This window comes from Mustelus asterias, unplaced genomic scaffold (genome assembly GCF_964213995.1).
Source record: "Mustelus asterias unplaced genomic scaffold, sMusAst1.hap1.1 HAP1_SCAFFOLD_3917, whole genome shotgun sequence".
NCBI classification, from domain to species: Eukaryota; Metazoa; Chordata; class Chondrichthyes; order Carcharhiniformes; family Triakidae; genus Mustelus; species Mustelus asterias.
The window spans coordinates 1-10864 of NW_027593862.1; the positions used below are offsets into that span (position 1 = coordinate 1).

The 10864-nt window shown below is 50.1% G+C and overlaps 1 protein-coding gene across 1 annotated transcript; it reads left to right on the forward strand.

The window, feature by feature from the left end:
* Window positions 1-1255: 1255 nt before the first annotated feature.
* Window positions 1256-10586, forward strand: oxa1l (OXA1L mitochondrial inner membrane protein). Its single transcript, XM_078208544.1, has 4 exons — window positions 1256-1356; window positions 5931-6093; window positions 8207-8287; window positions 10393-10586. Exons 1-4 carry the CDS (start codon window positions 1294-1296, stop codon window positions 10506-10508), a joined length of 423 nt encoding a protein of 140 aa, XP_078064670.1. The 5' UTR covers window positions 1256-1293; the 3' UTR covers window positions 10509-10586.
* Window positions 10587-10864: the final 278 nt, after the last annotated feature.

Sequence of the window (10864 nt, forward strand, 5' to 3'; positions counted from 1 at the left end):
TCTCTCTCTCTCTGTGTCTCTCTCTCTCTCTCTGTGTCTCTCTCTCTCTCTCTGTGTCTCTCTCTCTCTCTCTCTGTCTCTCTCTCTCTCTCTGTGTCTCTCTCTCTCTCTGTCTCTCTCTCTCTCTCTCTGTGTCTCTCTCTCTCTCTCTCTGTGTCTCTCTCTCTCTCTGTGTCTCTCTCTCTCTCTGTGTCTCTCTCTCTCTCTGTGTCTCTCTCTCTCTCTGTGTCTCTCTCTCTCTGTGTCTCTCTCTCTCTCTGTCTCTCTCTCTCTCTGTCTCTCTCTCTCTGTCTCTCTCTCTCTCTGTCTCTCTCTCTCTGTGTCTCTCTCTCTCTCTGTGTCTCTCTCTCTCTCTGTGTCTCTCTCTCTCTGTGTCTCTCTCTCTCTCTGTGTCTCTCTCTCTCTCTGTGTGTCTCTCTCTCTCTGTGTCTCTCTCTCTCTCTGTGTCTCTCTCTCTCTCTGTGTCTCTCTCTCTCTCTGTGTCTCTCTCTCTCTCTGTGTCTCTCTCTCTGTGTCTCTCTCTCTGTGTCTCTCTCTCTCTCTGTGTCTCTCTGAGCGAGTTGTGGATAATGCTTTCTCTCTCTCTGTCTGTCTGTCTCTCTCTGGAGGGATAGTAGATGATGCTGTCTGTCTGTCTGTGCGTCTCTCTCTCTGAGCGAGTTGTAGATGATGCTGTCTCTCTCTCTCTCTGTCTGTCTGTCTGTCTCTCTCTCTCTCTCTGGAGGGATTGTAGATGATGCTGTCTGTCTGTCTCTCTCTCTCTCTCTGAGCGAGTTGTAGATGATGCTGTCTCTCTGTCTGTCTGTCTGTGCGTCTCTCTCTCTGAGCGTGTTGTAGATGATGCTGTCTCTCTCTCTCTGTCTGTCTGTCTCTCTCTCTCTCTCTCTCTGAGCGTGTTGTAGATGATGCTGTCTCTCTCTCTCTGTCTGTCTGTCTGTCTCTCTCTCTCTCTCTCTCTGAGCGTGTTGTAGATGATGCTGTCTCTCTCTCTCTGTCTGTCTGTCTCTCTCTCTCTCTCTGAGCGTGTTGTAGATGATGCTGTCTCTCTCTCTCTGTCTGTCTGTCTGTCTCTCTCTCTCTGAGCGTGTTGTAGATGATGCTGTCTCTCTCTCTCTGTCTGTCTGTCTGTCTCTCTCTCTCTCTCTGAGCGTGTTGTAGATGATGCTGTCTCTCTCTCTCTCTGTCTGTCTGTCTGTGCGTCTCTCTCTCTGAGCGTGTTGTAGATGATGCTGTCTCTCTCTGTGTATCTAGCTCGGTGCTGAGTCTGGTGTGGACAATCCTAACCTCCGCACGATGAAGGCCGTGTTCCGGATCATGCCCCTGGTCATTCTTCCCTTCACCATTTCCTTCCCCACGGTGAGTACCAGCATCTCGGGCCTGCCATCGCCTTGGAGCGAGCTCTTTCTCTATGTGGATCGTGTGGTGTCTCGGGTCCATTCCCTTCCTCGGGTGGCACAGTGGGTTAGCACTGCTGCCTCACAGCGCCAGGGACCCGGGTTCGATTCCCGACTCGGGTCACTGTCTGTGTGGAGTTTGCACATTCTCCTCGTGTCTGCGTGGGTTTCCTCCGGGTGCTCCGGTTTCCTCCCACAGTCCGAAAGACGTGCTGGTTAGGGTGGATTGGCCATGCTAAATTCTCCCTCAGTGTCCAAAGATGAGTAAGTTAGGTGGATTGGCCATGCTAAATTCGGACTGTGGGAGTAAAATAAGGGCCCATGGTATTCGAGGCAAGGTACTAACATGGATTGACGATTGGCTGTCAGACAGAAGGCAGAGAGTTGGGATAAAAGGTTCTTTCTCAGAATGGCAACCGGTGACAAGTGGTGTCCCGCAGGGTTCAGTGTTGGGGCCACAGCTGTTCTCTTTATATATTAACGATCTAGATGACGGGACTGGGAGCATTCTGGCCAAGTTTGCCGATGATACAAAGATAGGTGGAGGGGCAGGTAGTATTGAGGAGGTGGGGAGGCTGCAGAAAGATTTAGACAGTTTAGGAGAGTGGTCCAAGAAGTGGCTGATGAAATTCAACGTGGGCAAGTGCGAGGTCGTACACTTTGGAAAAAAGAATAGAGGCATGGACTATTTTCTAAACGGTGACAAAATTCATAATGCTAAAGTGCAAAGGGACTTGGGAGTCCTAGTCCAGGATTCTCTAAAGGTAAACTTGCAGGTTGAGTCCGTAATTAAGAAAGCAAATGTAATGTTGTCATTTATCTCAAGAGGCTTGGAATACAAAAGCAGGGATGTACTTCTGAGGCTTTATAAAGCACTGGTTAGGCCCCATTTGGAGTACTGTGAGCAATTTTGGGCCCCACACCTCAGGAAGGACATACTGGCACTGGAGCGGGTCCAGCGGAGATTCACACGGATGATCCCAGGAATGGTAGGCCTGACATACGATGAACGTCTGAGGATCGTGGGATTATATTAATTGGAGTTTAGGAGGTTGAGGGGAGATCTAATAGAAACTTACAAGATAATGAACGGCTTAGATAGGATGGACGTAGGGAAGTTGTTTCCATTAGCAGGGGAGACTAGGACGCGGGGGCACAGCCTTAGAATAAAAGGGAGTCACTTTAGAACAGAGATGAGGAGAAATTTCTTCAGCCAGAGAGTGGTAGGTCTGTGGAATTCATTGCCACAGAGGGCTGTGGAGGCCGAGACGTTGAGCGTCTTCAAGACAGAAATTGATAAATTCTTGATTTCTCGAGGAATTAAGGGCTATGGGGAGAGAGCGGGTAAATGGAGTTGAAATCAACCATGATTGAATGGTGGAGTGGACTCGATGGGCCGAATGGCCTTACTTCCGCTCCTATGTCTTATGGTCTTATGGTCCCTTAGTGTCCAAAGATGTGCAGGTTAGGGGATTGGCCATGCTAAATTGCCCCTTAGTGTCCAAAGATGTGCAGGTTAGGGGATTGGCCATGCTAAATTGCCCCTTAGTGTCCAAAGATGTGCGGGTTAGGTGGATTGGCCATGCTAAATTGTCCCTTAGTGTCCAAAGATGTGTAGGTTAGGGGATTGGCCATGCTAAATTGTCCCTTAGTGTCCAAAGATGTGTAGGTTAGGTGTATTAGTGGGATAAATGTGTGGGGTTACGGGGATAGTGTGGGTCTGGGTAAAATGCTCTGTCGTGCAGACTCAATGGTCCAAATGGCCGCCGCCTGCATCTGCAGGGATTCCAGGAGTTGGGCAGAATAATGGCAAATGGAATTGAACCCTGAAGAGTGTGAGGTGGGCAGTCATTGTGAGTGGGGGGTGGGGGAGAGTCATAGAACATAGAACATAGAACATTACAGCGCAGAACAGGCCCTTCGGCCCACGATGTTGCACCGACCAGTTAAAAAAAAAAACTGTGACCCTCCAACCTAAACCAATTTCTTTTCGTCCATGAACCTATCTACGGATCTCTTAAACGCCCCCAAACTAGGCGCATTTACTACTGATGCTGGCAGGGCATTCCAATCCCTCACCACCCTCTGGGTAAAGAACCTACCCCTGACATCGGTTCTATAACTACCCCCCCTCAATTTAAAGCCATGCCCCCTCGTGCTGGATTTCTCCATCAGAGGAAAAAGGCTATCACTATCCACCCTATCTAAACCACTAATCATCTTATATGTTTCAATAAGATCCCCTCTTAGCCGCCGCCTTTCCAGCGAAAACAATCCCAAATCCCTCAGCCTCTCCTCATAGGATCTCCCCTCCATACCAGGCAACATCCTGGTAAACCTCCTCTGCACCCTCTCCAAAGCCTCCACATCCTTCCTGTAATGTGGGGACCAGAACTGCACACAGTACTCCAAGTGCGGCCGCACCAGAGTTGTGTACAGTTGCAACATAACGCTACGACTCCTAAATTCAATCACCCTACCAATAAACGCCAAGACACCATATGCCTTCTTAACAACCTTATCTACTTGATTCCCAACTTTCAGGGATCTATGCACACATACACCTAGATCCCTCTGCTCCTCCACACTATTCAAAGTCCTCCCGTTAGCCCTATACTCAACACATCTGTTATTCCTACCAAAGTGAATTACCTCACACTTCTCCGCATTAAACTCCATCCGCCACCTCTCGGCCCAACTTTGCAACCTGTCTAAGTCTTCCTGCAAACTACGACACCCTTCCTCACTGTCTACCACACCACCGACTTTGGTGTCATCAGCAAATTTGCTAATCCACCCAACTATACCCTCATCCAGATCATTAATAAATATTACAAACAGCAGTGGCCCCAAAACAGATCCCTGAGGTACACCACTTGTAACCGCACTCCATGATGAATATTTACTATCAACCACCACCCTCTGTTTCCTATCCGCTAGCCAATTCCTGATCCAATTTCCTAGATCACCCCCAATCCCATACATCTGCATTTTCTGCAGAAGCCTACCATGGTGAACCTTATCAAACGCCTTACTAAAATCCATATATACCACGTCCACTGCCTTGCCCCCATCCACCTCCTTGGTCACTTTCTCAAAAAACTCAATAAGGTTAGTAAGGCACGACCTACCTGCCACAAAACCATGCTGACTATCACCTATCAATTCATTACTCTCCAAATAACTATAAATCCTATCCCTTATAATTTTTTCCAACATCTTGCCGACAACAGAAGTGAGACTCACCGGTCTATAATTCCCGGGGAAGTCTCTGTTCCCCTTCTTAAACAATGGGACAACATTCGCTAACCTCCAATCTTCTGGTACTATACCAGAGGCCAACGACGACCTGAAGATCAGAGCCAGAGGCTCTGCAATCACTTCTCTTGCCTCCCAGAGAATCCTTGGATAAATCCCATCCGGACCAGGGGATTTATCTATTTTCAGACCCTCCAGAATATCCTGCACATCCTCCTTATCAACTGTAATACTGTCTATTCTACTCCCCTGCAACCCAGTGTCCTCCTCAGCTATATTCATGTCCCCTTGCGTGAACACCGAAGAGAAATATTGGTTCAATGCTTCACCAATCTCCTCCGGTTCCACACATAACTTCCCTCTGCCATCTATAACTGGCCCTAAACTTGCCCTAACCAACCTTCTGTTCTTGACATACCTATAGAACGCCTTAGGATTCTCTTTAACCCTATCCGCCAAAGTCTTCTCATGTCCCCTTTTAGCCCTTCTAAGCTCGCTCTTCAACTCCCTCTTAGCCAATCTAAAGCTTTCTAGTGCACTACCCGAGTGCTCACGTCTCATCCGAACATAAGCCTCCTTTTTCTTTTTAACCAACAAAGAAACTTTTTTGGTGCACCACGGTTCCCTAGCCCTACCAATTCCTCCTTGCCTGACAGGGACATACCTATCACAGACTCGCAGTAGCTGCTCCTTGAAAAAACTCCACATGTCGGACGTTCCCAGTCCCTGTAATCTCCTAGTCCAACCTATGTTTCCTAATTCTCTCCTAATAGCCTCATAATTACCCTTCCCCCAGCTAAAACCACTGGCCCGAGGTTCATGCCTATCCCTTTCCATCACTAAGGTGAACGTAACCGAATTGTGGTCACTATCACCAAAATGCACACCAACTTCCAAGTCTAGCACCTGGTCTGGCTCATTTCCCAGCACCAGATCCAATATAGCCTCACCTCTAGTTGGCCTGTCTACATACTGAGTCAAAAAACCTTCCTGCACGCTTTGAACAAAAACTGACCCCTCTAACGAGCTAGAGCTATAACAATTCCAGTCAATATTAGTCAGGAGGTGAGTTATACTCTGCGCAGGATTCCCAGCCTCTGACCTGCTCTGGGAGCCACTGTGTTTATCTGGCTGGGTCCCAGTTCAGATTCTGGTCGACGGCAGCCCCCCCCAGGGTGCTGATAGTGGGGGGAAGGCGGGGGGGGGGGAAATCGGTGGGGGGAATTATTTCATCAATTGAATTGTTTTCTCTCTGTCTCTCTCCCTCCCTCGAGACAGGCTGTCTTCACTTACTGGCTCACATCCAATGTCTTCTCCCTGGTCCAAGTGGGATTCCTCCGCATTCCCGCTGTCCGCCGGAAGCTGAAGATTCCGGACCGGATCAAGCACGACCCCTCGGTGCTGCCGCACAGCGAAGGATTCCTCAAGAGCATGAAGTCAGGTAGGAGGGAGTGTCAACACTCGCACGCTCATCTCCCAGTGCCTCCTGAGGGAGTGCGGGGGTGGAGGTGAGGGGGGATGTCGCTTCGTTCTTCAGTCGTACATTTGAACCAAGCCCCCACCCCCACGGCGGCCCCAAGCGTCTATTAAAAGATCCCACGCTCCACAATTGGAAGGGAAACTCATGCGCACACTCCCCTCTAACCCACACACCCCCCCCCTCTGTTTATATCTCCCCAACTCATAGGGCGTTGGGGAGAGTTACAGAACAAAGAGATCTAGGGGTACATGTTCATAGCTCCTTGAAAGTGGAGTCACAGGTGGACAGAGTGGTGAAGAAGGCATTCGGCATGCTTGGTTTCATCGGTCAGAACATTGAATACAGGAGTTGGGACGTCTTGTTGAAGTTGTACAAGACATTGGTAAGGCCACACTTGGAATATTGTGTACAGTTCTGGTCACCCTATTATAGAAAGGATATTATTAAACTAGAAAGAGTGCAGAAAAGATTTACTAGGGTGCTACCGGGACTTGATGGATTGAGTTATCTACGATTGCAACGGGATCTTGATCAATTGAGCCAGATGGTAGATTGTTGCATAAGGTTAAATCTCACAACATCCAGAGTGAGGTAGACAAACGCATACAAAATTGGCTTGACAGAAGCCAGAGGGTGGTTGTAGAGGGTTGTTTTTCAAACTGGAGGCCTGTGACCAGCGGGGTGCCTCAGGGATCGGTGCTGGGCCCACTGTTATTTGTCATTTATATTAATGATTTGGATGAGAATATAGGAGGCATGGTTAGTAAGTTTGCAGATGACACCAAGATTGGTGGCATAGTGGACAGTGAAGAAGGTTATCTCGGATTGCAGTGGGATCTTGATCAATTGGGCCAGTGGGCTGACGAATGGCGGATGGAGTTTAATTTAGATAAATGCGAGGTGATGCATTTTGGTAGATTGAACCAGGGCAGGACTTACTAAGATAATGGTAGGGCGTTGGGGAGAGTTACAGAACAAAGAGATCGAGGGGTACAGGTTCATAGCTCCTTGAAAGTGGAGTCACAGGTGGACAGAGTGGTGAAGAAGGCATTCGGCATGCTTGGTTTCATTGGTCAGAACATTGAATACAGGAGTTGGGACGTCTTGTTGAAGTTGTACAAGACATTGGTAAGGCCACACTTGGAATACTGTGTACAGTTCTGGTCACCCTATTATAGAAAGGGTATTATTAAACTAGAAAGAGTGCAGAAAAGATTTACTCGGATGCTCCCGGGACTTGATGGATTGAGTTATAAGGAGAGGCTGGATAGACTGGGACTTTTTTCTCTGGAGCGTAGGAGGCTGAGGGGTGATCTTATAGAGGTCTATAAAATAATGAGGGGCACAGATCAGCTAGATAGTCAATATCTTTTCCCAAAGGTAGGGGAGTCTAAAGCCAGAGGGCACAGGTTTAAGGTGAGAGATACAAAAGTGTCCAGAGGGGCAATTTCTTCACACAGAGGGTGGTGAGTGCCAGAGGTAGTAGTAGAGGCGGGTACAATTTTGTCTTTTAAAAAGCATGTAGATAGTTACATGGGTAAGATGGGTATAGAGGGATATGGGCCAAACGCGGGCAATTGGGACTAGCTTAGGGGTTTAAAAAAGAAAAGGGCAGCATGGACAGGTTGGGCCGAAGGGCCTGTTTCCGTGCTGTAAACTTCCATGACGATGACACGGGCAGAATGTGCAAACTCCACAGACAGTGACCCGAGCCGGGAATCGAACCCGGGTCCCTGGAGCTGTGAGGCAGCAGCGCTAACCCACTGTGTCACCTCATCAACGACCCTCCTTAGATGATCAGGTCTACAATGGGGTCAGGCATCCCACACCGCCCTCCTTGTTCTGAAACCCCGTCCGCGGGATCTTCCGTACCCTGTCTGTGAGGAGGAGGAGAAGGGCTTCCGTTTAATGTGTCGGAGCCATGCGGGGGCGCCCCCCCTCCCTCCCCAGGGAGAGTGTCTCTGGCTGACGGTTGTTGCTGCAATGGTGGGTCTGCCCCTTGGAGGGGGCGGGGGGGTGGGGGGCGCCGGTGGTGAGCCTCACTGAATAAATTGTACCTCTGCTTCTCTGACAGGTTGGAAAAACGCCCAGTCAGCCCAACAACTACAGGAGAGGGAGCGGAGGATTAAACACCACCTGGATCTGGCATCCAAAGGTCAGCTATTACCCCCTGTCCCCAGGTACAGCACGGGGTTAGATACAGAGTAAAGCTCCCTCTGCACTGTCCCCCATCAAACACTCCCAGGACAGGTACAGCACGGGGTTAGATACAGAGTAAAGCTCTCTCGACACTGTCCCCATCAAACACTCCCAGGACAGGTACAGCACGGGGTTAGATACAGAGTAAAGCTCCCTCTGCACTGTCCCCATCAAACACTCCCAGGACAGGTACAGCACGGGGTTAGATACAGAGTAAAGCTCCCTCTACTCTGTCCCCATCAAACACTCCCAGGACAGGTACAGCACGGGGTTAGATACAGAGTAAAGCTCCCTCTACACTGTCCCCATCAAACACTCCCAGGACAGGTACAGCACGGGGTTAGATACAGAGTAAAGCTCCCTCTACTCTGTCCCCATCAAACACTCCCAGGACAGGTACAGCACGGGGTTAGATACAGAGTAAAGCTCCCTCTACACTGCCCCATCAAACACTCCCAGGACAGGTACAGCACGGGGTTAGATACAGAGTAAAGCTCCCTCTACACTGTCCCCATCAAACACTCCCAGGACAGATACAGCACGGGATTAGATACAGAGGAAAGCTCCCTCTACACTGTCCCCATCAAACACTCCCAGGACAGGTACAGCACGGGGTTAGATACAGAGTAAAGCTCCCTCTACACTGTCCCCCCATCAAACACTCCCAGGACAGGTACAGCACGGGGTTAGATACAGAGTAAAGCTCCCTCTACTCTGTCCCCATCAAACACTCCCAGGACAGGTACAGCATGGGGTTAGATACAGAGTAAAGCTCCCTCTACACTGTCCCCCCATCAAACACTCCCAGGACAGGTACAGCATGGGGTTAGATACAGAGTAAAGCTCACTCTACACTGTCCCCCATCAAACACTCCCAGGACAGGTACGGCATGGGGTTAGATACAGAGTAAAGCTCACTCTACACTGTCCCCCATCAAACACTCCCAGGACAGGTACGGCATGGGGTTAGATACAGAGTAAAGCTCACTCTACACTGTCCCCCATCAAACACTCCCAGGACAGGGACAGCACGGGGTTAGATACAGAGTAAAGCTCCCTCCACACTGTCCCCATCAAACACTCCCAGGGCAGGTACAACACGGGGTTAGATACAGAGTAAAGCTCCCTCTACACTATCCCCATCAAACACTCCCAGGACAGGTCCGGCACGGGGTTAGATGCAGAGTAAAGCTCCCTCTACACTGTCCCCATCAAACACTCCCAGGACAGGTCCGGCACGGGGTTAGATGCAGAGTAAAGCTCCCTCTACACTGTCCCCCATCAAACACTCCCAGGACAGGTACAGCACGGGGTTAGATACAGATTAAAGCTCCCTCTACACTGTCCCCATCAAACACTCCCAGGACAGGCACAGCACGGGGTTAGATATGGAGTAAAGCTCCCTCTACACTGTCCCCATCAAACACACCCAGGACAGATACAGCACGGGGTTAGATACAGAGTGAAGCTCCCTCTACACTGTCCCCCATCAAACACTCCCAGGACAGGTATAGCACGGGGTTAGATACAGAGTAAAGCTCCCTCTACACTGTCCCCCATCAAACACTCCCAGGACAGGTACAGCACGGGGTTAGATACAGAGGAAAGCTCCCTCTACACTGTCCCCATCAAACACTCCCAGGACAGGTACAGCAAGGGTTTAGATACAGAGTAAAGCTCCCTCTACACTGTCCCCCATCAAACACTCCCAGGACAGGTACAGCACGGGGTTAGATACAGAGGAAAGCTCCCTCTACACTGTCCCCCATCAAACACTCCCAGGACAGGTACAGCACGGGGTTAGATACAGAGGAAAGCTCCCTCGACACTGTCCCCATCAAACACTCCCAGGACAGGTACAGCACGGGGTTAGATACAGAGTGAAGCTCCCTCGACACTGTCCCCATCAAACACTCCCAGGACAGGTACAGCATGGGGTTCGATACAGAGTGACGCTCTCTCTACTCTGCGATACCGAATAAGGGGTGAGTTAGTTTGACGGTAGGTGGATTATTCAGCTGTTGTGTGTACGCTCTAACCAGAGATTTCTCCTGATTCCAGGGCCCCTGAGACAGACCTTTACTCACAACCCCCTCCAACAGAAGGAGAGTTCGTCCACGACCCTGGGGGGTGACGGCAGAGACAAGAAGCGTCCCTGGCAGGACACCATTGGCTAGTGGAGGAGGCTGCGTGAATGGGAAATCGTTCATTCGCCATGTTTGGACAGAGACTTCATTAAAAACTGTTTTGTGAGATAGTGGGAGTGGAGCCTGTCAGTAGCAGTGACCCAGAGGACAAGCATTGTGGTTCCTGTGGGTCTCACAGTGAATCCCGGAGGAACGGGGGTGTCACCTGGGGTGGTCCTGCGGGAATGTGGCGGTGCCCGGTACAATCAGTGATTGATCGGATGTAACACAGACACCAGTATCCACAGCACTCTGACCCACTGGGAGACAGACACTGCGCTGTGGGAGGGTCGGTGCTGAGGGAGTGCCGCACTGTGGGAGGGTCAGTGCTGAGGGAGCGCCGCACT